Source organism: Nyctibius grandis, chromosome 6 (assembly GCF_013368605.1).
Source record: "Nyctibius grandis isolate bNycGra1 chromosome 6, bNycGra1.pri, whole genome shotgun sequence".
Classification (NCBI taxonomy): domain Eukaryota; kingdom Metazoa; phylum Chordata; class Aves; order Nyctibiiformes; family Nyctibiidae; genus Nyctibius; species Nyctibius grandis.
The window spans coordinates 54,823,761-54,851,033 of record NC_090663.1 but is presented as its reverse complement, the minus strand read 5'-3'; the positions used below and the strand labels follow the sequence as shown (position 1 = coordinate 54,851,033).

Sequence of the window (27,273 nt, the reverse complement as noted above, 5' to 3'; positions counted from 1 at the left end):
AACAGGGCCTCATTGTAAGTATATTGAGGCTTTTTAGATGCTTAAGATCAAAACCTTGGTTGAAAAGAGCTGCTCCATAGCTGCCTAACTTCAGAGAAGCCTAAGCTGAGTGGGTGCTTCCTCTGTTGGATTGCTGATGTCCCTCAGTAAGTAGACTTCAATGATCCCATGGATGCTAACAAAGTGATGCAGTCACTTTCTTTCCAGAAGATTGTCAAAATGTTCAGTTCTAGTAGAAGTTCTAAGTGTGTTTTTAGTGAGCTCTTTTACTAGACTGTCACTTTAATTCCAGCTGCTCTAGAAATCCTGGCAGCTCTTACGACACCACACCCTTAAACAAACAAAAGCCCCAACTTTTTTCAGATAAATAGCATTGCAGGAGAAAACACAGTAGAGATTAGAAAATACATAAATGGCCAAAGCTATTATTTTGACTCCATACTTACACACTTCATGCACAAAAATCCTTTTTTCCAATCCTGTGGGCACTCTCTACCTTTTTTTTTTTTTTTTTTTTTTTGGTAGGTTTCATAACCTGAAGTCCAGCTTCTGGCATGTTCATCTCCCAATCTGGTTTTATTTAGTTCCAAAGGAGTAAATGATATACTGAGTCCTTTCAAAACTTAATATCAAATGACTAAATGCAGTCTCAAGACTCTCACCCATACTTTCACAAGTCCTAGAGTATCAAAACTGAAGTTAATAATGGATTACATCCATGATACTTACTTTCACTCATATGGAAATCCTTATTTCATGACCCTAGGAAGATGTACTGTTCTGTCTATTATGAGGTACAAGAACTAAATTCCCTGTGGGAATTTTTTCTGTAACTGACATATATACAGATGAACTTTGACAACAGTTAACAGTAAATGAGCTACAGCTCACTGTATCAATACAGGATAATTTTACACTGACAAAATTGTCGACCAGTTAAATAGCATATGTTCTGAACTAGACTGATATAAAATTAATGCTCCAGGACTGTGCAGAAGCTTGATGTTCCCTGTGTCTCATTTTGTCATTTAATTTTAGATAATAATTACATAATACATCATTTCTTAATGTAGTCAAATATGAAACAAAGAATATTGATGACCTGTATTTATTTTGCAGATGTTAATATAGCAAAGGAATCTTTCATCCTTAAGCAGCATCACATTTTACCCATGCAACTTGAAACTTAGCTATTTGTGCTAGTGTAAAAGTATACTGGTGGTTTTGGTTAGTATATAAAAGATGCAGTAATGGATGGACCTGAATTAATTCTGGCCAAGTTCTGAGCTAGCCACCAGGCATGAGACAGAAAGGCATAAAAAGCCCCTAAGCTAGATCAGATAATTAAGATCTAATTAGGGAAACAGCTCCACCTCCTAAACGGTGCTTATACAAAATCACAGATGCTTGCACACCTGCAGCTTCCATGGAAGCAATGTATGTGCTAAACGTCTTCCTGAATGTGGTGACCCTACATGCTTTCCCTGTGGAGTCTAAGTTCTCTGTTTGTGAGAGAGGAGGCAGAAAAATCTCTCTCCTTTAATTAAGGATACTGAAGACATACATGCTTTAATCATGTTCCATCAAAAATGAAAATTTAAAATTATATTACTACAGCCTTAATAGCACAACAAAATGCATTTTCATGTGTTTAGGTTTTTTAATTAGTATATCACATATTTTACCTCAGTCAGTCACTTGAGAGTATTCTGTCTATCCTTAAAATGGTAATACTCAAGCATTAGTAGCTCATATGCTAAGGAAAGGTTCAGCAAGCATAAGAATATTTATTATTTTATTTAAATTAAAGACATCTATTATGGAGAAAAAAGTATTTAATTTTCTACTGAAAATTCTTGTAGGTGTGAAAAGCAGCTCATGGGAAAAGTATTCACAATTCATCAGGACATGTGCATGCCCCTTCAAGATTTCTGGTATATGCATACAGTGCTGTGGTACTTCTCTGCCTCTGATACTGCAAGACAATTGGCAACACTATCTTTTAAAAGAAAATTCTATTAGCAGTGCATCTAGATGGTAGCCACTTCAGAGGCTGACAAGTCCCTAGAAATGTACACTCAGTGTTATGAGTGTTTATCTGAATGATTAACATAGCCTTAGGCTAGCTATTCTGTAGCAGGTGTGAAATTGTATTTCTTTAGTTTCTGGTCTCAATAAATGACATTATTGGGTAAATGAACTTAAAAAAAAAAAATTGTGTCTTCTGCTTACCAGCTCCTCACGAAGTTGGGCTATGAGTTCATCTCTCTCTTTCAGCTGCAGCTTCAGCACTGAGCATTCATCTTTTATTCCATCCTACAAAAACATCAAAAGAGATGTTATAATAGGCTTAATGCTCTTACTTTGCTCTTGACAAGAAAAGGCTGTTTCACGTAGTGTGAGATAATTATGTTCAAGTAATGAAACTCAATTCTCCTTTGTCATGTGTGGTATTTTCAATAACATATTCTAAGTCGCTGCATAAACAAATTAATGCATCCAAAGACATTACACAGAAATGTGAATAGCTCCCCGCACAGAAGTCCATTGCATTGTTTTCTGAAACTTTTAAGCCTTTTTACTGAAGATCCTATCAGGTCATTCCTTTTCAGTTAAGGAACGGCTATGAAACATTATAATTTTACTCATACAAAAAAAACATTAGAGAAATTTCAATTTAGGAGCATTATTGTGGGGCTCTTGATCTTGGAGAGGATGAAAAAGAAAGTACAACAGATATTCACAAGAAAAGTAAAGCTCCCTTCCCATGCATACATCTTTTGTCCCACATCAGTCAAACAGCAGCAATTCTGGTATTAACAGGGTGAAGGAAAGAAAACTGTTACCACTTAGCAATATAACCATTGACTATAACTCACAGAATCACACAGAATCACAGAATCAACCAGGTTGGAAGAGACCTCAGGGATCATCGAGTCCAACTGTTGCCCTGACACCAGCCTGTCAACTAGACCATGGCACTAAGTGCCATGTCCAGTCTTTTCTTAAACACATCCAGACATGGTGACTCCACCACCTCCCTGGGCAGCCCGTTCCAATGTCTAATGACCCTTTCTGAAAAGAAATTCTTCCTAATGTCCAACCTGAACCTCCCCTGGCAAAGCTTGAGGCTGTGTCCTCTTGTCCTATCACTAGTTGCCCGGGAGAAGAGGCCAACTCCCACTTCACTACAACCTCCCTTCAGGTAGTTGTAGAACTCAATTGGCTTGCATGAAAATGAAGATAATAGCTAAGACTCAGCCAAACCGACTTCCATGAGGCAGTCTGCAAGTTGTCCCCAGTTGTCTAAACACCTTTTCTGAAGATGAAATGTCAGTCGTGTATTTTTGTCCTGTTCTGCTAAACCTTCAAGAGGAGAAATGAAATGATTGAATTGTTGAAGAATAACAACCCAACAAACTAACCAGCCAACTGGCTGGTCGTACAACTATAAGTGAAGCACTGTATCTTTACATCCTTCTAGTAGAGGCACACATTTGCAACGTCTGGGAAACTTACCAGTTTGGAGTACCATTATTTTCCCCAAAAAAACAAGCCATACAACAAGAAAACTTTGGGAATGTAGTGATATTTGCACAACACTTTTGTCCTTAGTTTAAAAATAAGAAAATTGGACCTCTAGCTAACAGATGATAACAAGTATAAAAGTGCAGAATTTATTCAGACCACGAAGAGCGCAGGGGTTCAAAAGGGTATAACCGGTGTGATAAACTTGAACTCTGTCAGTACTAATGTGTTTGCAACTCCAAATGAACACACAAATATGAGACAAAAAAAGAGTGTGAAGTCCATCTTCCTCAGTTTGACTTCAGTTATAATAATTACATTCTGAAGTAATTACAGTGCTTATCATCCGCTCTAACAGAATGGGAAGAGGAAACAAGATACTCACATATAAAACTCCAAATATTTACAACTGCAATAAAAAGAGATACACCACTTCTGTCAGATAGATAATGAAATCTGCTTACACACTACTTCAGTACAATGTACAGATCTCCTGAAATATTCAGATTTAGAAAAAAGCCAGGACTTGCAATATCTCCTTTAGGGAAAAACTCACAGGAATTTTTCTTTGCTATATGGTATGGCAGCATTTTGCTTTTACAATCTACTAATAGATTGATGTTTAGGAACGTTAGCTGAAAATAAAATACTAATACCTCCTAGAATACAGCCCTCAGCAAACAATATGTTATTAGTACATATTTAACATTTTAGTTAGCAAAAATATCTTCTTATAAATTTCACTAATACTTTAATCAAAGTGAGGTCTTTATTTTAAAAAAAGGTTTTAAGTGATGCAGCATTAACCATTGTACCTCTATTTTTAGTTACATTATTCTGAGGGGTTTTTTTGTCAGCGTGGTTTCACATTGTTGCTATCTCCTGATTTTCCCCTTTTTAACTTAAAAAAAAATGGTTAGCAGAATACACAGTGGAAAAAGGAAAACAAGGTCGCATAACCAAGGACTATTATAAAAATAGCTTTTAGAAAGCATGCACAAGCAAATACAGCAATAAGGCATGTGCTAGTATATGGTAACTAGACCAAGAAAGATTTTTGAGATGAGCTTTGGCACTAGGTATTGCCTATGAGGCAATGCAGGCCTCCCTTGGGCTTGTGAGAGCTTGAGAAAGGTTTTGCCTCCCAGAGCTTCCAAAGACTTTAAAATCACAGCGCATCTCTCCCAACAAAAAGCAGTCATGCTCCCAGCTGGATCTTCCTCATCCACACAAGGGATTGACCCCTCTTGCACAGTACAGTTCTCCAGGCACTTAACTTCTATATTCCATGCAACAATTTTCTCATACAATACAGACCGTAACTGTTGTTATGGTTTGGAGAAAAATATCTAGGGCTAAGGTAATTTTTCCCTTGTCTTGCTGCATATCAGTGAAACTGATTAACGCTTGCCAGTGGGACATCATTCTCGTAAATCAATAATTCTGCACTATCAGCTCCTATGCAGACCTTTGCAGCTTAGTAAAAGTGCATTCTGCAATTTCTGGGGGACCCACTGTGCTGGGATACTTAAGACTAAGGGTTGGAGAATATCCTTCCTGTATTTGCCAACTTTAATGAAAAGAATATCTATTGTTTCCACCTCTTGCTTAAATAATTTTCAGTATTGAGCTAAGCTAGCAGTTAGGTAAACCTAACTGCAGAATGCAGGCATTACAACCATTGCCACCAAACAGAAGACTCCATCTGCACCCATACATCTCAGTAACTTGCTGTGCAGGCACATCAATGTGCATTGCAGGAGTTACCCAGGAATGTCTAGTAAAAGGGAAATGCCAGTAATAATAAACATACTCTATATTCCATCCACTCTGCACCACACTGGGTCTGCAAGCAGAGAGCTCGCTCTTGTTGAACACAGTGTAGAATTAGGATTTTATAATCCCATTTGGCTGCATGGTATCTGCACAGGCATCATTTGTTCTGCGAATCCAAGACAAAAGGGAAAGAACAAAGGGTGCTTGGTGCTTCTTCTCTTTCTATTATATTTTCAGGACATTTCTGCTATAATATGAACTGAAAACACAAACAGAAGAAAGAAAATACCATACAGGAATAAAAGAGAAAAATGTAGTTGACTGCAGAAAGGCTTGTGTAATTTCAATATTACAGAATCACAGAATCACAGAATGTTAGGGATTGGAAGGGACCTCAAAAGATCATCTAGTCCAATCCCCCTGCCGGAGCAGGATTGCCTAGACCATATCACACAGGAACGCGTCCAGGCCGGTTTTGAATGTCTCCAGAGAAGGAGACTCCACAACCTCTCTGGACAGCCTGTTCCAGTGTTCGGTCACCCTCACCGTAAAGAAGTTTTTCCTCATATTTGTGTGGAACCTCCTGTGTTCCAGCTTGCACCCATTGCCCCTTGTCCTGTCAAGGGATGTCACTGAGAAGAGCCTGGCTCCATCCTCATGACACTTGCCCTTTACATATTTAGAAACATTAATGAGGTCACCCCTCAGTCTCCTCTTCTCCAAGCTAAAGAGACCCAGCTCCCTCAGCCTCTCCTCATAAGGGAGATGTTCCACCCCCTTAATCATCTTCGTGGCTCTGCGCTGGATTCTCTCTAGCAGTTCCCTGTCCTTCTTGAACTGAGGGGCCCAGAACTGGACACAATATTCCAGATGCGGCCTCACCAGGGCAGAGTAGAGGGGGAGGAGAACCTCTCTCGACCTGCTGACCACACCCCTTCTAATACACCCCAGGATGCCATTGGCCTTCTTGGCCACAAGGGCACACTGCTGGCTCATGGTCATCCTGCTGTCCACTAGGACCCCCAGGTCCCTTTCCCCTATGCTGGTCTCCAACAGGTCTGCCCCCAACTCGTACTGGTACATGGGGTTGTTCTTGCCCAGATGCAGGACTCTACACTTGCCCTTGTTATATTTCATTAAATTTCTCCCCGCCCAACTCTCCAGCCTGTCCAGGTCTCTCTGAATGGCTGCGCAGCCTTCCGGCGCGTCAGCCACTCCTCCCAGTTTTGTGTCATCAGCGAACTTGATGACAGTGCACTCTAATCCTGGTCCCAGTATCGACCCTTGCGGGACTCCGCTAGACACAGGCCTCCAACTGGACTCTGTCCCATTGACCACCACTCTCTGGCTTCTTTCCTTCAGCCAGTTCACAATCCACCTCACTACCCGATCATCCAGACCACACTTCCCCAGTTTAGCTGCGAGGATGCTGTGGGAGACCGTGTCAAACGCTTTACTGAAATCGAGGTAGACCACATCCACAGCTTTACCATCATCTATCCACCGGGTAACATCCTCATAAAAGGCTATCAAGTTGGTTGAGCCTAACTTCCCCTTGGTGAAGCCATGCTGAGTGCCCCTAATGATCCCCCTATCCTTGATGTGTCTAGAGACAGCACCAAGGACAAGTTGTTCCATCACCTTTCCGGGGATGGAGGTGAGGCTGACCGGTCTATAGTTCCCCGGGTCCTCCTTCCTGCCCTTTTTGAAGACTGGAGTGACATTCGCTTTCCTCCAGTCCTCAGGCACCTCTCCCATTGCCCACGACTTGGCAAAGACTAATACATCTGTCTGAATGTAGTACTAACAGAATAAAAACTGTTGTAGAACCAACTATCTGTTGCCAAAACAGTGAATACAGTTCTTCCAGAAAGTAACTATTGAAAGGTAGGGAAGGAGAGAAGACTCCAAAAATCACATTCTTGTGCAAGAGCCAAAATATTTCAGTGAAGGCTCATGTAGAGGATAACAAAGAAGTAGCATGCAATTGAAAGGCACAGGGGAAGGAAAAGCTGGTGGAATGCTGTGTTATTTATTAGTCCAGGGGGAAACGGCAATGCATATCCGTGTAAATTCAGAAACAGATCACCTTTATTTCTTAGAAGGCCTGAAATGTTTCATTATCTACTGTGAAACTGTAGTACAGTGCAAGGCTACTATGGAAAGACCAAGAAGTTTGTTGAGAAAAGCTTCTCAAGGTGAATGAGGAAGAGGAGACACAGTCCAATAGGAATTTATAGTAAAAAATAAGCTACCTGAAAACCAGAATTCCCTTCTAAGGAATAGTCACTACAACAGACATCGAAGAGGAAGAGACATGAAAAGGATGGCCTGCTTTTAGCAGAGCATGGTATCAGTGCATTCTGAATCTACACTGTAATTACAAAGCTGGAAGAAACATTTCCCCCAATAAAGTAGGGCTTTTTAACACACTTTGAATACTCTGGGGCTGCATGATTCAGGCTCTTCACTATCCCCACATTCCAGTAGATACTTGACCCATGTATTCCTATGTTTAGGAAAATAAGCTTACTTATAATGCTGGTTATGATCATGTATGCAAAATATTTCTCATGTTTTTGCAGCCCTTACAATATTTATAGAGTGTGAGAGAATACCAGATTGGCATATAAGTATAGCCGAGTTCAAGTGCCAACCAGAATCAATTTAATGACCATAGATTTTAAATTCTGCTAGGTAATATTTACCATTTTTACTTACTGAATCAATATCCTTGGACACTCTGGTTCCTTATCATTCTGCAAAATTAGTTTATACCTGTATATTTTATCAAGGCTATCAGTCCAATGAGAACATGGATGCTATGAAAATATTAGTCAACACTCTAAATAACGGAATCATCTGCTCTATGCATGCGTTCATACGCTACCTGTATGCGCTATAGCTTTTGAGGCCATTTTGTAGAGTTTAATAAATTATATGTACTACAAATTACATACAGTATTACATATTATAATGATATTGTCGTTATTTTTTATGTTGTTCATGAACATATTAGGGAAAAAAAAGGACAAGAATTCTGCTCTCCATTGCAGTAAGCATGTTCATAACAGGCTTGTCCAAGACTCTGTAAATACTTCATAAAAAAAGAAGTCAACTAACAGCTCATTGTTAAAGAGAACTGTTAGACACAGAATGCTCTGTAAATAAAATGCTGCATTTTCAAACAACTTTCTTTTATTAAATGGAGGTAATCAATAAGGTTTGTAGTCTAAATTCCAGGTGTACTTCATAAAAATGCAAAAGCATCTGTGTGCAAAATGTCCATCGTATTTTCCTCTCCTATATTCTCTGATACTGTAAAAAAGTCCAGGATTTAGCTGTATATTTACATGAATCTGCTGTTATTATTGTACATGTTTAAGGTCAGAATGTTCTTCAAATTATCATCTTTGTACTTCTTCAAATTATCATCCTTTTACTTATTTTCAGTTGTAGTCTATGACAGCAATTACTATGTCTCAGTGCTAGTATTTTCCTATTTCAGTTTAATTCTGTCCATCTGGGAAAATGCTAAACATAATAGCAAATCTGTTTCTCATCAGATCAGGTCACAAGATGACCAAATGTACTGCATGTGTGAAGACAGCTGCAATAGGTTATGCATAAGTGCCAAAAAGCATAATCATTTCCATTTTGAAAAGTTACTTTGTACCTTTTCATACTTTGGAACAAATAGGCATATCGTGCTTACTGTAATCAAAGCACTATAAACAGAACTAACCAAGTATTACGGAAGATAAATTTACTGCAATTTTACTTTGATACTAAACAGAACATGCTGCCAAAATAGTACCATAAAATTCATTTGATAAATGTGCTGAATTTCCAATACTAAGCAGATTGTTTACCAACTTGGGGTAATGCAAAACTCAGCAATTACTTAGGATGCAGTTTCTTAGTTTCTTTAAAAATATAATCCCAGAAGAAACCAGACTAAGAAATGTAAAACTGAATATCAAGTTCAGAAAGCTACATAAATGCCATAATAGATGAAGCTTCCTTTAAGTTATGCAGCAGATTCATACAGCAAAATTAATAAATTTCTGAATAACTGTCTAGAACATTCAGAGACAACACAGGTTATTTTAACATGTACAGGATTTTTATGCCAGCAGTGCAGGAGTCTAGACTACGCACAGGGTTATGGATGTCTTTTACGGTTCACTTTATACCACCTGGCATCCAAAAAGCACCAAGTACTTTTGTGGATCTTACTGGAAATTTGTAGAGAAGCACCATTATCTATCTCCAAACTGAGACCCCACTTGTGTTAACATGTATCATGTTGACACACACATTAAAAGGAAAAGCATCTACATATTTAAATTATTAATGTGAGTAGACTTCTGGATATTACAAGACTCTGTTTTCAGAAATGGTTTTTTTTGTCAGATCATCAATAGATTTATTGGTTGTTATTATTATTATTGTTTTAATGACAGTCTTAATTATCTTAACATGAGGCAGAGAATCTGAGACTGCATTATTTGTTTCAGGTGTCAAAATGAAGTCACTGGTCCACCTTTGAGAAATGGTCCCCTGATGTATTTACACCATGATACCATATGTTCACAATATGACTTTCCAGTGTTTTATCTTCCCTTTCTGTGTTCACTCTAGCTCTACATATTCTATCAATTGATATCTGTCCTACCAATTCCTTTCAATCACACCAAGAGAGAACTGAATTGCCTGGCTGCAATTCTTCACATGTGCAAAGCACACTGATTTTGCTTCTTTGGCTCATCTGCTGTTTTGGTGCTGTGCCAGTCCAGTTAGTCTTGGCTGGAGTCCTGACAATACTCCCAAAGAGCAGCTGCTGACTGCAGGCAATGGTCATACTTAACCCGCCTGCCTCTCATGTCACACTGCTGTGCCAGCTGTTGCTCAAGTCCAGCACAAGGGCAAAGGCAAGTCCACGCTTCAGAAATTCCCATTAAAGCACAACATGGCAACACAAAGCAATCTCCCAAGCCCACCTCAACTCAACAGAAACAGAGTCTCAGTACAGGGTATCTTTCCAGAAGGAGCAAAACAAATCAATAAAATCCTGAACAGCTTTGGAAGCTATGGTTGCATCAGAAACAGACAGCATTATGTACATCTTTCAATGCAACTATGGATTCACATGACATATGTAAAGGAACAGCTTTATATTTAATTTCTTGATCATGAAATCAAATGGAGTTTGGGGAGCACAGGATCTGATCTTATAATGATAAATAAGGGTGATTAAGCCTCATAAAACCTCATGCAGTTCTATATCATGTTCTATACAAGCTCAATTACATAGAATATGTCAATAAATATTTTACTGGAACAATTTAGGGCAGCTGTATCCATTTGAATAGTAGAATTCAATTGATATTTTACTATGAAGGTATCACTCAAAACCACTATGTAGCCTATGCTACTTTAACCTCAGACATTTATGAATACAGAGCTAAACAAACAATGTTTTCTTCATAGCGATCCAATTGTCAGTTAACTGTGAAATAGCGATTGAGCAAATTAATGGATTTTTTTCTGCTTCAGCTGAATTTTGCTCTCTTCAGCAGCGATAATAAAAAGCATGGAGTTTAAAGGAGTGCAGCTTGATCAATAAACTGCAAAACATAAACCTGAATGATCATACCACGTGAAGCCCAAGATGTATCTAACCTGCAGAAATTGTGAAAAGCAGCCAGGAGCGGAAACGTGTAGCAAACATATAAATGTATTTTTTCTGATATAACCACTCCATTTTCTCTCCTCTTATGGCTCCTCCTGAGCCAGAATTCATATACACAGTACCACACCTCCTTTGGTGATATCTATAAATAAATTATATATTTATGAAAAGAAACCAAACCTGTCAAGCAAAACAAAAAACCCAACCCCCCAACCTTCGTTTTGTTTCAAACACGCTGCTGAACAATGTCATTGTTCCTCTCCTAAGACAAGACAGGAATATTTTCCATTCACCTCCCCCGTGTCTCCCATAGTTTTACATGTCTGTATGCTTAATGCACAACTCCTGTCATCTCTGTTTGAAGCTTAGGAATCACTGTCTATATAACCTCCTTTCTTACGTAAACCACCCGGTATCTCTGAGCAAAACCTGTGATCCACCTTTTCTAGTTGCACTATATCATTCATTCAAACTGGGTAATCAGGAGTTCATGTAGCACTCAAACAGCAGCTTAGCCATCCATTCACACAACTGCATGATGATATTTTGGGTTGCATTCATTTTTAAGTACTTATTCAAAATAATTAAGGGCCCAGATTTACAGAAGAACCTCGTCTTCCACGTTTTCTGTAGAAGGGGAAAAAATTCCATCACAAACCCTTCCATAAAACTAAAATCATAGTCACAAACTTCAGAATAAACAGACTTTGGGAACAATAACCCTGTATCTAATTCATCAAGAGCCCTGCAAGAATTATTAAGAATCACTACTCAACTGTATGTATTTTTTTTTATTATTTTGATAAGTACTAAGCTGGTGCTTTCAGGGAACTATTCACAATGTCTGAAAGATCTCTTTCCTCATTTAGAAAAATAGGTTTGTTCTTCCCCATGTGTATTCCTTTGTGTCTGCTGACATCCAATCTCAATGTCTTTCATCTTTAAATCATTTGGTATGATGAGATCTTTCAGCAACATTTCATACTCTATTTTAATTCTGAATATTCTGGACCCTTCTGGAAGTATAATTCTTCCTTTAATAAATGACTACTTACTCATATCTTTTGTACTCTACACCTAATCTGCCATTAATCCAAGAGAAGACTCACCCTCTTATTTTTTAAAAGCCTTTGATGAAGGGCTTTGTTGAAAGCTTTCTGGAAATTGAGTTATCTACACAAAACAAATCATCCTTATTCACATGCTGATGACTCTTCCAGCAGACTTCTGAGATATGATTAAAATCTCAGAAAGTCAAGTCTGCTCTCCCTCTTTTATTATATTCATTCATGGGCCAACTAAATCTATTTTCCAGAACAGTTTGTACTATTTTACCTGGTAACAAAGTCAGATTAAAAGAATTTTTTAAAAAAACAAACAACAGAACAAAAAAATCAAAACCCCACAACCTGGCATCTTATTTCTATATGTCATTTTGCTAAGAAGATGATTTAAGCCACAGATAATGGGCAAGAGTTAGTAGTTCAGCAATTTCTTACATCAGTTTCTTCAGTATATTTGAATGAGTAGCTGGTGTGAGAGATTTCTTACTCTGCGTTATTCCATTCTATTATCAGTTATCTTCAGCTGACACTTCAAGACTCATTCCTCAGACTAGTTGCCCCATTGTTGCTGGTGTAACTACTTATGTGGAAATAAACCCAGATCATTTATTTACTTTTTTTACAGTAACCTTATTTGCCAAGAGTGGTTCCCTACTCAACAATTATCTTCAGCATTGCAAATTCTCTGCAATACCTCATGCCACTTATTAATTTAAAGAAAACCTTTTATAATCAGGGTGGGGGTTTTGTTGTTTGTTTTAGTATTTTAGCCTTGTTTATTTTATTTTCACATTAAATAGTAAACATGAAGTTCAACAATTTAATCTTCTCCTATTAACTCTCATTATCCAGGGAAAAATATCCTATTCATATCTGATATTTTACCCTAGTACCAAATCAGCAAAACCAAAACCCCTTCACACTCTTACATGCAAACAAGCTTAATCATGTAGCACGTATAGACTCATTCACATCAAAGAAGATCCATAAAATTCTATAACCTTGTACAGACATAATTTCACTCACAATTGAAATGAAGCCACTTTTTCACTGGTATGTCACAGTTTCTTTCTGCCAAGCAGCATGACAAAACCATTCAGGCCAACAAGTAAAGTTCAAATACCTGCCAACCGTGGCATTTTTGTAAAAGTTTCATTACTACCAAGCCAGTAAACACATGCCTTCATATTCAGAGAATAATGTCCTACACAAAACCCCATCTCTCTAAATGGAAGGAGCATGAGCCCAAATCAGATCCCAGCTCCCCTGGGAGTAGATCAGTAGCAAAGTTCCTTCTGGCTCCAACACAGCACAGGCCACTGAGTTAAGTCTCCTCTGAGTCCACTATAATCTTCTGCTATCAGCTTGAAAACGTGACAGCATTTCCATCGTTTTGTGTTGAATTCAACCTTTATGCTTTAAAATATTCTTTCTCCTGCTTCTTGGAATCACAAGAAAACTTTAGACATAAGGCAGGGAGAGCCTTAAAAAATAGCAACTTCAGCTTTTCCAGTTGTGAGGAAAAATGTGACAAAAACCTCTTGTACACAACGACCAAAAGACAAAATATATTATTACATTTTCCAGTTACTAGTTTTAAAGCCAAGTTAAGATTTTCTTTAGGATCCAAATAAAAGTAATTTTGACCAGGATGATTCAGGTAGGAAACCAATGAATAAATTTTTAGATCTTCCAAACACACAGGAATTGACAGAAGTAATCTTATTAAATGCTCTCAAGAGAATAAGAAAGGGGAAGCGATCCAGCCAGCTCTGGTTGAGGTTATAATAATGAAAATAATGTGTAATTTAAGGAAAGTTTTTAGGATCAAAAATACAAATGTTTGCATGCATGGATAAGAGAGAACATGAAAGCTCATGGTGGCATGGTACCTGGTTCTCTGCCAAGTATTTAAGAAAATTATTAAATAGGGACAAATACTACAAATTCTTCAATTTATATAAGCAAGGTGTCTTCATGAGAAAGAATTTAGAATTTTTTCATGCATCACATGTTTTATCTTTGCATAAAATGAGAAATTATATGTTATAAAGACAAATGCAACTTCTAAGGAAAGAGGTGTCAAAAGAGCATACAGACCAGTGGAGCAGCAGAGGACACACAAATATACCTTGGAAACAAAAAGTTTACCCTAGATTAACCTAAACGTTTCCTTCACTATTTTGGACTCTAAATTAGTTTCATTTGACCACTAATACTTTATGATATTAAGAGAGCAAAATTATTAATTCTAAAGACCACCTCTATTCTGGTAGGTAGACTGGGGAAAAAGCTGATTTAGAAAATACCTATTACGTAATAAATGTTAAACACACTACCATATATAAAGAATAGTACTATTTTGAAGGTAGGCACATGTCCATTCGTAATTTTGAATAAAATGTTGATTTTGACTGTACTTAGACCACCTTAAGTCCAACTGGCTTTTAAGGTGCCCATCAAAAAGAAAAGCATAAAAATAAGTCTACTATTAAGTAGACTACAAAGGGTCTGCACCTTCTTTGGTAAATGTTTATAGAAACCAATATTTCTTTCATTACTTAAAGAGATGCCTAAAAATTTCCCATTACCTTTTTCTGCTAATCATCCTGTGTAAATTGCTTCATTCTGGTTTAAATATTGTGGTTTCAGTGACCAACATAAGTATTCTGGAGTTCTGATGTTATGAGATCAAACTAGTGCCAAGATTGACAATTTCAAAAAAAGGCATCAAATCCAGTAAAATTCTATTTCTGTGTGCCCAATCTGCAACAATTTCTTCCCAGAGACAGTAAGTTCTATAGCAGTGACCCAAATCAAATTTTAAGAAATTAGTACCTCTGAAAAGGTCACAGATTTTTTTTTTTTCAAATTGAGGACCTATAAAGGATGAATAGATTGAAAATTACTTTTTACCTCATAATATAAACTACATTTTCAAAAGCCTATTTATTTCACTTTGTGCAATAGTTTTTTTTTTCCCCCTATATTATTAAAAGAATACTGCAAGTGTTGAGGCAACCATGCATTTTTAAATATAGTAAATTTGGTAATTTTGTTACACTTCAGTGGATTACAAATTGCTTCCTTATTTCCCCTTTCATCTCCAAACTCCCATATTTACAACATTTTGAGCTATGGGTACTTTTCAGTTGCAGATTCCAAATAATTCCGTATAAAGAAGTCCATGCCACCCCTTTTTATTTTTTGTTTTATTTTTTTTTCAGATTAGGAAATTCAGACATACAAAAGGGAGGTAAGCATTCACCTGGGATACCCAGAAGAACTTGCAATAGGTTTCCTGAGATTTGTGCCTATCAAAAAGGACTCCTTTGTTCACATCACATGAGACACCATGTAAACATGAACATGCCTAACGCCTAATGACATCTCTACCCATGGCCATATTCATTTTAAAAAAATAAATAAATAACCAAAAAAAACCAAAAACCAAAGTAAAAACATAACAGCTTTTCTTTAGCAATTCTTAGAGTACTTTCATACCAATCTAACCCCCACTTATTTCAAAAGGCTCCCTAGATCCACAATGGTAACACAGTGTCCTGGTTTGGCCCAAACCAGGCCAATTAGTCTTAAGAGGAACCAAGGTCACTGCTAAATTCCTCACTGCTTACGAGTGAAGAGCCGAAGGGGGCTCGCACCTGCAGGGAGGAGCAGACAGGGCAGGTGACCCAAGATTGACCAACGAGGTATTCCATCCCATACATGTCATTCTCACTTTCCTATTTATCACTAACCCACTGCCTCCTGGAGGTGGGGCCCAGGAGGGAGGGGCCCTCCTGTCTTCCACTGATTGGTACCAGCTTTGCCAATTCTCCAGTTAAAAGCCTGCAGGTGTGATGGCAGTGGGAGCTACTGCATTTTCCCCTCTGCCTGTGCTGGGGGGAGCAACTCTGCCTGAGGAGGATTTCCAAGCTCTCAATCTTGGTTTTGTATATATTTGTATATATTTGATTATTTCTATTATTACTATTATACTCCTTTTCATTACTATAGTTTATTAAAACTGTTTTAACTTTCCAACCCATAAGTCTCTCTCCCTTTTCCCTTTCCCTTAGGTGGGGGGGAGAGAGGGTTAACAGAGAGCATCTGCCACTGGGTTAATAGCTGGCCCAGCTTTAAACCGTGACAGATTTATTGGCACCCAACATGGGGCTCGAGAGAAGCTCCAACAGGTTGCTCTGATAAGTTGAATCCTGGCTGTGGTGGGAGGAGACCTGGAGAGCTCAGCTGAGAGAGTATCAGATTTCTTCCTTTGAGATTTACGAGGGGTTGGAAAGTTAAAACAGATAGTGAAGATGGTGATGTCATTTTTGAATGCTGTGTTATCTCGTCTTTTTATAGAGTTTCTTTCACAGTTGAGTATTGCAATGATGCCTTACCTGCCGTGGGCACTGTGTTATTGCTTGCTTCTTATGAATGTTTACATGCAGTTTAGCAGTGGGCGCTGGTCGAAATGTATTGTTTTGGTATGGGGTTTGATACTGATTTATGCTGTGATAAACTGGGCAGTTAATATTCCGATCTCTTATCTCTATGACACAATGATGGGCAGCTTTAATCGCGAATCAGTAGCAGCAACTTCATCTGCACACTCCAGGCATCCTTTAGCTGATTCTGTTAATGATTACACTTCCAGTTTTACTTTGGGAAATAGTACCTTCGCCTTTTCTGCCAAGCTGATTCCACTAGATTTTGCGAAATTAGGATGGTGCTGTCTAGGTGGCATGTTTTTATTTTCGGTTGTCCTGAATGTGTTTCTGATGTGGGATAAGATTAAATATTGGTGCAGGGACAGTTGTAGGTGTTATGCAGCCACCTCAGATCCTACAGCATGTGCTGCCACTACAGCCACTGAATCCACTGAAACCTCGGCAGCCCATACCACAGCTGCTACACCCCCCAAGATGGCCACTGCAGCTACTCAGACCCCAGCATCTATCGAATCTGTACCAATTGCTCCTGTAACCAGGAAGAAATACCAAAAGAAATCAGCTCGTGAAGTGAAGGATGATGACTCAGAGCCTTCTAAGGCAGAGCCATCGTATGACCCAGGTGAGGGCCCTTCTCAGGCAGAGTTAGGGCCTGACACAGATGGGGGTTTCCTCAATCGTCCTTTTAAAGCAGACCCATCACAGAAGAAAGGTCCTTCTAAAGCAGAACTATCACAAGAGGAGGACTCGGACGTAGAGATAACCTACCACTCCTTATCCCTGAAGGACCTGAGAAATATAAGGAAAGACTTCAGCCGTTATGACGGTGAACCTATTATTACCTGGTTGCTCCGATGCTGGGATAATGGGGCAGATAGCATGCAATTAGATGGCAGAGAAGCCAGACAGTTGGGATCCCTGTCCAGAGATGGTGGTATTGATAAGGCGCTCGCAAGAAAGTCAAACACTATCAGTCTCTGGAGGCGACTCTTGTCAGCTGTAAAGAGCAGGTATCCCTACAAAGATGATGTTATGAGTCACCTAAGCAAATGGACCACTATAGAAAAAGGTATTAACTACCTTAGAGAACTAGCTGTGCAAGAGATCATTTATAGACACCCATGGGACATTGTAGATCCTGTAGATCCTGATGAAGTGGAATGCAACCGATCCATGTTCCGGAAGGTTGTGAAGAATGCTCCACCGACACATACCCATACATTCCCAATATTAGTATGGGGAGAAGATGATATGGCACATTCTACTGTGGGTAAAATGGCTAACTGTATGCGACAGTATGAAGATAGTATTTCTTCCCCACTGCAGGCACGCATCTCGGCTGTGGAAAAACTGACTAAGGAGAACAAGGACTCATTTAAACAACTGTCAGACAAACTGTCCATGATCGAGAATAAACTTGACTCTCTACCTACACAGGCGTGCGTTGCAGCTGTTAAGAGAAAACATTCTCCTACAGGACCAGCTCAAAAGAAACGGAACACATCACGAGGTATCCTGTGGTTTGCCCTGCGTGGTTATGGGGAGGACATGAGCAGATGGCATGGACAACCTACCAGTACCCTACAGGCACGAGTACGTGAGTTGCAAGCTAAAAGAAATACCAGAGAGAATTTTTCTAGAAGGATGGCTGCTCCAGTTACCAGTGAGCAGGACCCCAGTCAGGGTAGGTGGGCCTCAAATCACTTTTTCCCAAGTGTGAATAGGAGAAATGAAGGTCCAGTCCCGGTGAGCAGCACGAATCCATTTATTAATTAGGGGGGCCCTGCCTCCAGCCAGGTGAAGGAGAGGGACAACCGAGTTTATTGGACTGTGTGGATTCGATGGCCTGGCACATTAAAACCACAAAGGTATCGAGCCCTGGTAGACACTGGTGCACAGTGCACCCTAATGCCATCGGATCATAAAGGGGCAGAATCTATCAGTATTTCAGGAGTAACAGGAGGATCTCAAGTGTTATCTGTATTGGAGGCCGAAGTGAGCCTAACTAAAAATGAATGGAAAAAGCACCCCATTGTGACTGGCCCAGATGTTCCGTGTATCCTTGGCATAGACTACCTCAAGAGAGGGTATTTTAAGGACCCAAAAGGGTATAGATGGGCCTTTGGTATAGCAGCTGTAGAGACTGAGGACATTAAACAGCTGTCTACCTTGCCTGGCCTCTCAGAAGATCCTTCTGTTGTGGGGTTGCTGAAGGTTGAAGAACAACAGGTGCCAATTGCTACTGCCACGGTGCACTAACAACAATATCGCACCAATCGAGACTCCCTGATCCCCATTCATAAACTGATTAGACAATTAGAAAATCAAGGAGTGATTGGCAAGACTCGCTCACCCTTTAATAGTCCTATATGGCCAGTGCGAAAGTCTGATGGAGAATGGAGATTAACTGTGGACTATCGTGGCCTAAATGAAGTTACGCCACCGCTGAGTGCTGCTGTGCCAGACATGCTAGAACTTCAATACGAACTGGAGTCAAAGGCAGCCAAGTGGTACGCCACTATAGACATTGCTAATGCATTTTTCTCTATTCCTTTGGCACCAAAGTGCAGGCCACAGTTTGCTTTTACCTGGAGAGGTATCCAGTACACCTGGAATCGACTGCCCCAGGGGTGGAAACACAGTCCTACTATTTGCCATGGACTGATCCAGACTGCACTAGAAAAGGGTGGAGCTCCAGAACATTTGCAATACATTGATGACATCATTGTATGGGGTGATACAGCAGCAGAAGTTTTTGACAAAGGGGAGAAAATAATCCAAATTCTTCTGAAAGCTGGTTTTGCCATAAAAAGAGGCAAGGTCAAGGGACCTGCCCGGGAGATCCAGTTTTTAGGGATTAAATGGCAAGATGGGCGTCGCCAGATCCCGATAGAGGTGATCAACAAAATAACAGCTATGTCCGCACCAACTAACAAAAAGGAAACACAAGCCTTCTTAGGCGTTGTGGGTTTCTGGAGAATGCATATTCCAGATTACAGCCAGATTGTACGCCCTCTTTATCAAGTGACCAGAAAGAAGAATGATTTTCAGTGGGGCCCTGAACAATGACAGGCCTTTGAACAGATTAAACAAGAGATTGTGCATGCAGTAGCCCTTGGACCAGTCCGTATGGGACAAGATGTTAAAAATGTGCTCTACGCCGCAGCTGGGGACAATGGTCCTACCTGGAGCCTCTGGCAGAAAGTACCAGGGGAGACTCGAGGTCGACCCCTAGGATTTTGGAGTCGAGGATACGAGGGTTCCAAGGCCAATTACACCCCAACTGAAAAAGAGATACTGGCAGCATATGAAGGAGTTAGAGCTGCTTCAGAGGTAATTGGTACTGAAGCACAACTTCTCCTAGCACCTCGATTACCAGTACTAGGCTGGATGTTCAAGGGTAAGGTTCCCACTACCCATCATGCAACTGATGCTACATGGAGTAAATGGATTGCATTAATTACACAGAGGGCTTGAACAGGAAACCCTAATCGCCCAGGAATCTTAGAAGTGATCATGGACTGGCCAGAAGGCAAAGACTTCGGAATGCCACCAGAAAAGGAGGTGACACGTGCTGAAGAAGCCCCACCATATAATGAACTACCAGAGGATGAGAAGCAGTATGCCCTGTTCACCGATGGATCCTGCCGTCTTGTAGGAAAGCATCGGAAGTGGAAAGCTGCTGTATGGAGTCCCATACGACGAGTCACAGAAGCCACAGAAGGACAAGGTGAATCAAGTCAGTTCGCAGAGGTAAAAGCCATCCAGCTGGCTTTAGACATTGCTGAACGAGAAAAGTGGCTAAGGCTGTATCTTTATACTGACTCATGGATGGTAGCAAATGCCTTGTGGGGGTGGTTAAAGCAGTGGAAGCGAAGCAACTGGCAGCGCAAAGGTAAACCTATTTGGGCTGCTGAATTGTGGCAAGATATTGCTGCTCAGCTAGAGAAACTAGTCGTGAAGGTACGTCATGTAGATGCTCACGTACCTAAAAGTCGGGCAACTGAGGAACATCGAAACAACCAACAAGCGGATCAGGCTGCTAAAGTGTTCCAAATAGATTTGGACTGGGAACATAAAGGTGAACTATTTTTAGCTCGGTGGGCTCATGACACTTCAGGTCATCAAGGGAGAGATGCAACATACAGATGGGCTCGTAACCGAGGGGTGGACTTAACCATGGACTCTATTGCACAGGTTATCCATGATTGTGAAACATGCGCCGCAATTAAGCAAGCCAAAAGGTTAAAACCTCTGTGGTATGGGGGGCGGTGGTTGAAATATAAATATGGGGAGGCCTGGCAAATTGACTATATCACACTCCCTCAAACCCGCCAGAGTAAACGTTATGTGCTTACCATGGTGGAGGCGACCACCGGATGGTTGGAAACATACTCTGTGCCCCATGCCACTGCCCGGAACACTATCCTGAGCCTCGAAAAGCAAATCTTGTGGCGACACGGCACGCCAGAGAGAACTGAGTCGGACAATGGGACTCATTTCAAAAACAGTCTCATAGACAACTGGGCCAAAGAGCATGGCATCGAATGGGTATATCACATCCCCTATCATGCACCAGCCTCTGGGAAAATTGAACGGTATAATGGGCTGTTAAAAACTACCCTGAAAGCAATGGGGGGTGGAACCTTTAAAAACTGGGATAAGCATCTGGCACAGGCTACCTGGTTAGTTAACACCAGGGGATCTATCAATCGAGCGGGCCCTGCTCAGTCAGACCTTCTACATACAGTAGAAGGAGATAAAGTCCCTGTGGTGCATGAAAGGAATCTATTGGGAAAAACTGTCTGGATTCTTCCTGTAACGGGCAAAGGTAAACCCATTCGTGGGATTGCTTTTGCTCAGGGACCTGGATGTACTTGGTGGGTGATGTTGCAAGATGGTGAAGTCTGATGTGTCCCTGAAGGTAATCTGATTCTGGGTGAGACTACTTAATTCTGAACTGTATGTTGTTGCTGCATAAGTGTCTTTCAGGTTAAGACAGTGGTGATGAGACCGGAGCTAGCTGCAAGTGGCGTCCAGTAACCTCCTCGAGACTGACATTTTGAACCTGCAACCCGTGGGAACCGTGACAAAACTCATACCATCTCTCCTGCCCTGAGAGACTGCTAGCCAGATGGAAACCCACAATCCTGAACTAAATGAACTTGATGAACTTTTTGCATAAAGATGAATCATAAACTAGTGATATGTGTATATATATTTGAAAATGAAAAGGTAGTGGTGATCTGAGTATGATGTGAATGGTATGGAATAAGGGGTGGAATGTCCTGGTTTGGCCCAAACCAGGCCAATTAGTCTTAGAGGAACCAAGGTCACTGCTAAATTCCTCACTGCTTACGAGTGAAGAGCCGAAGGGGGCTCGCACCTGCAGGGAGGAGCAGACAGGGCAGGTGACCCAAGATTGACCAACGAGGTATTCCATCCCATACATGTCATTCTCACTTTCCTATTTATCACTAACCCACTGCCTCCTGGAGGTGGGGCCCAGGAGGGAGGGGCCCTCCTGTCTTCCACTGATTGGTACCAGCTTTGCCAATTCTCCAGTTAAAAGCCTGCAGGTGTGATGGCAGTGGGAGCTACTGCATTTTCCCCTCTGCCTGTGCTGGGGGGAGCAACTCTGCCTGAGGAGGACTTCCAAGCTCTCGATCTTGGTTTTGTATATATTTGATTATTTCTATTATTACTATTATACTCCTTTTCATTACTATAGTTTATTAAAACTGTTTTAACTTTCCAACCCATAAGTCTCTCTCCCTTTTCCCTTTCCCTTAGGGTGGGGGGGGGAGAGGGTTAACAGAGAGCATCTGCCACTGGGTTAATAGCTGGCCCAGCTTTAAACCATGACACACAGAAAAGTAAGACCCTCATATTTAACTAAAATGAGAGTACAGAAGTACCCACAGACTATGTTTATTTTTATATCATTACGCGGTATTGTGGAGAACTTGATGTCCTCTCTTAAACTATATATAATACATGTAATCTGCTACTGCTTATAGACTATCAAATGTATTATTACATCAATAAATGTACTATATAATATTAGTGACCAATTAAATAAAATAGGAGTGAATAGCAAAATGATGCACAGCAGGTGGGCAAATTAGTAATCCATTTTGATATTTCAGGACATCTTGCTACACTTTATGTAAAACTTGCATATATAAAACAAGAACATTGTTTCCTGCCTTTATCACACTTGCTAAGCACAGTAGGATTTGTTTCTCTAGATAAGGAAGTTCACACATTATTGACATATCCTCTTTCACCTACTGCCATTTAGTACATAGAGGGCTTGGACACACATTTCTTCTATAAAACCACTGAGGTTTTATCCCTTCTTACCAGGTAGGCAAGAATAGATTCTGAATTACAGTGAACATACTTCACACTGAGTACAGATGTATGAAATCAATCACTAGGCTTCTCACTTACATAAATAAACATGAGGAAATTTCATGGTAATGAAAGGATGTCATTTTCAATATATATCTTATCAAAAGGATAACTGGCTGTGTTTAGTTTTTACTGAAACTATTCATTATTTTGATGCTTTCAATGAAATATTTTGCTTTTATTTTCCTCTTCAAGTGGTTACATCTCCATCAGCTTTTTATATTCTCTAAAAGAGAATCCTAAATTTTGCATTTCAATGTTCAAGCTAGGTGGTCACAGAAAAATAAATTTAAAAAAAAAAATCTAAGAAGACTTAACTAGACCATACATTCAGTGTGTCTCCCTCACAAACTGCATACCCAATTATTTACTGACCTTAAATGAAAATCCATTTTTTTATTTGAGAGTAAACCTTTGTTCAGCCAATGTGACATTTTGCTGGTAGCTTTTATGCAGCTATATCAATCTTTAAATACCACCAACTTTGCATGCATATAGAAATTTCTGAACTGACATTACAATCATTGCAAAAGAAAAGACAACTTTATCTTAATGAGCTTTTAAGCAAAAATAAAATAAGAAAGGCTTTGTCAGATAACTGAGACAAACAAAATTCAGCTATCAGAAGACAGTTATGCTGCCATAGGAGAACTACAAAGATACTACAAAATTTAACTCTCTTAAGACAATATAGTACCAACTATAAATATCTACCTAGCTTGGCCAGTACAGAAAACAGCACAGTCTAATTAGTACAACACTCATTGGCATAATCAATGTGCTTATACAAAACTGCTCTTCCTGTTTCTGAGCTACCATGTAGAGAGATACATCACTGCACTAAGCCAAGTAGAAATACACATCTATGCTTAAAATAAAATAGAAATAGAAAGGATTGGGTTTTGTTTGGGTGGTTTTTTTATACTTAGATCCCCTTACAACGCACTTTTTAAATTGGAATATTTCAAGTATACAAGTCTTGCAGAAGAAACCTGAACTATATCGTATCTTTTCCTAAAAACGAACTAAGAATGTATTTAGGAGCACAATGAATTTGGCAGACAGTCTCTATAACATTTTTCTCTATAAAAAGAAACAAACAAAAACCCTAACAATGCTAAGATACCATGGGAAACAACAATGGCCATGAAGCAAAGACATGTTTTGTTTGTTGCTTTGTAACTGAGTGGCAGATTACCACTTTTTCTTTAAGACTGAAGCCAGCTGGGGATTTTATAACAACATATCTTCTCACTTTAAAGTGTTTATTTAATTAGAAAAAGCCCTTGACCTTTTTGAATAAAAATTCATCTGTTTTGAAGAACATTACAGGTGCAAAATGTTTTCAACCCATCGAGCTAGAAGAATAGCCCTCACCCTGCACCGCTGCCCACCCATCAGCTCAGTGACTGAGGTTACCCCCGGGGAGGCGTATACAGTCGCCTGTGCTTCCTCACACTCACGACAAGGACTTGAACCTGGCTCACCTGCATTTACTGCGGCTGCCCTGACCACCACCTTATTGAGATTTTAGAGCAGCCTGCACTTTTTCTCTCTACAGAAAAATGAAACGAAGCCTCAGTAGTTTGCATAAAAACGAATTCCTGTTTCAAATAGAGCATCATTCAAGTTTCTTTGTTACAAATGAGAAAAGATCACGGAGTCTGCGGTGGAGAGGACATCAATGGAAATTTAGTGTTGAGTATGGTTGCTGCTTCTGCTTTGGAACAGTGTATTTACTTTAATTTCTTTGCATATACTGGGAACATATGTTTTGCAGAACTTTTTATTAATATTAAAATACTTGAAATGAATGGACATAAACTGGAGATTAATTTGTCTGATAATAACATTGTAATTATGCCTGTGGGATTTGAATTAAAAGCATCCAAATGCTAATAAGAACTAGTTAACTACAGTGGGTAGCTGTGATTAGCTATTACTAGACTTGATCTTTTACAGACAGGGAAAGTTGCAAGGTTACAGCCTAAGAAAAATAGGTGATTCTTCTGTATGGATATTCATATGAATCATCTCTTTCATAAATCTTATCATTTAATTCTTTAATATTTGTCATTATGGAATTGGGAAGCCTAACCTTGCAACCTCTTCTCTGCTTATTTTGAACAAACAAAGAAAAATGCCAAGAAATACAGCCAAAACTGAGCTTGATGTTATTTCCTTTAGACAGTTTCCCAGAGATTCAGTTACTAAAACATTATTTGTAAGTCATGTTTTAAGTGAATTGCATGCGCCACAGAGGCATCAATTACGCTGTCACTTGCAGCGCAATATTACAACTAGTTAAGATCCTGTATGATGATTCTTTGCCACCGCTACAGGGTTTTAGCTATATACTCTTTCCCATTCTGACCATTAAAAAGCATATACCACTTAGACAGCAGAGGTTTGCTCTCCCCTTTTTTTTTGTCAAAAAAAGGAAAAAAATGCATTTCAGTATCCATTTTCTCCTGGGCGAGAATTCTATCCTGACATACCCCCAGAGACGCTCAGCCAATAGATGTCGTGAGTGAGACCGGATAGATTAATGAGCTCATTATAATTCATTAAAGAGTGATGTGGGGATGACTGCCCACTTTAATTAGTTTTATTACTGCAGGAAATTGTTTCATATGCCAAGCTCATCACCAAGCACGCCTGGAAAACATTAGAGTGGTAATCAGACTTGATACAAGAATCTCTCATTAGCCTGTAAGGCTAAAGGCACTTACAGCGACAAGGAAAGTATTAAAAAGATGGACATGAGAGAGTCTAGCATAAAATAATTTATCATGTCTAATAAGTCAGTTATAAACAGCACAATGGTGCTTTCAAGTTAAAAATTTGGTGGAACAGCTGCGTTGCTATGGCACACTGTACTCTTATTGTAATCATGACATTAGCTGACAGTAAGAGATTTAGGTTTAATAGGTCAGGTTTGCTGAGACAATAAATCCTAATGCAAATTAACTATGACTCAAATATTCTAATGAAAATCTTAATTGTTAACTGGAATTTCTTCAGAAATATGTGAGCCTCTTTCCCAGTCATCCTCCAGATTAGCAAACACATTTCCACACATTTCTTGACAATTGTAAGATGCAGGTAAACAACAGGTAAAAGTTTTTTGTAGCTAACAATACGTAAAAAAAAACCTAGGTAAAACAATAGTAGATTTGGATGAAGAGAAATGGAAAATTAGCTTAAGAGTTTTGTTCAGTCTGCAAAAGTCCTACTGAAGAAAGGATTACGTTCTAGGATCCTCTTTTTTAACGTTTAAAGGCCTAGAACATATTCACATTCAAGGTCTCTTAACCATTACACAAATAGTTTAAGGTCTAATCTCTGTAACCTCAATAATTTATTACAACCATGGCTACCTTATCATCATTTTAGTTACACTCTCTTTCACTCTAAGCAACAGTACATCTTCCTAAGCCCTACATTCCTGATTAGTTGTATTTTGAATATGTTGTTTAATATTATCAGGCTCTATAATTTATCAAGAGTTAGGTATTTGTTTTAACACAATTGTAAAGTGAGTACCTATAAATGCCCCTGTTCTATTAATGAACAGAAGTGATGGAGCGATAGTCTAAATTGGTCATTGACAAGATCATGGACGATCAAATTTCTCAATAGCATGTCATAACGAAGTATAGCAAATTATGGCTGAGCATAGCTTTAGTGATAGGAATTCCTTCCATTTTAAGGTAATTTTCAGGTGGTTTTAGATTAGCATAATACAAGCTTTTTTTCTTTCCTCCCCTCCCCAAATATATGAGGTAATTAAACAACATAAAATAAAACTGCTTCTAAAGTCATTTCGGTTCTCAAACATACCGTTATATTTTGATGCTTTGTGTTCTTCTGTCACTCCGAACACCCACCACCTCGAAGCCATTCTTTCTCCTCAAATTTTCACAAAGAAATTACTGGTTACTCTTGAATTCTCTAGTGCAAAAGAGTGGGTTTCTTTCTGATTATGCAACAGACAACTATCCATTGTTATTTTGCTTCTTGTAAGAAAATAGGTGTCACTCCTTCACATGAGCTTTGCAACATTTCCCTTGGCAAGTGGCCCCACTGGTTGAGTATGACGCTGTTAAGACTCACAGGGCAGCAGCATCCAGCTGTCAGACATTTTCACATTTCTATTGTAAATATGGTACATATAAGTACCACAAATGGAGGGTTAACAAAGAGAAGATAGCCAACAGACATTTCTGGGACGTCTTCTGTACAGCTCTGTGTGCTGTTTTCTTAAAGACAGTCTTTGCTACTGCACTGTGGCTCATGGTACTAATAAAATAAGTCTTACAAAAGTCTTCTGACATAG

The 27,273-nt window shown here is 39.3% G+C and overlaps 1 protein-coding gene across 2 annotated transcripts in view; it reads right to left on the bottom strand.

Moving 5' to 3' along the window:
- The window catches only part of CCSER1 (coiled-coil serine rich protein 1), a 680,898-nt gene that overhangs the window by 331,022 nt on the left and 322,603 nt on the right, over window positions 1–27,273 (bottom strand). For both annotated transcript variants that reach the window (XM_068404065.1, XM_068404066.1), the window contains exon 7: window positions 2,233–2,316. In XM_068404065.1, coding sequence (XP_068260166.1) covers window positions 2,233–2,316 — 84 coding nt within the window. The remainder of the gene's footprint in view (window positions 1–2,232; window positions 2,317–27,273) is intronic.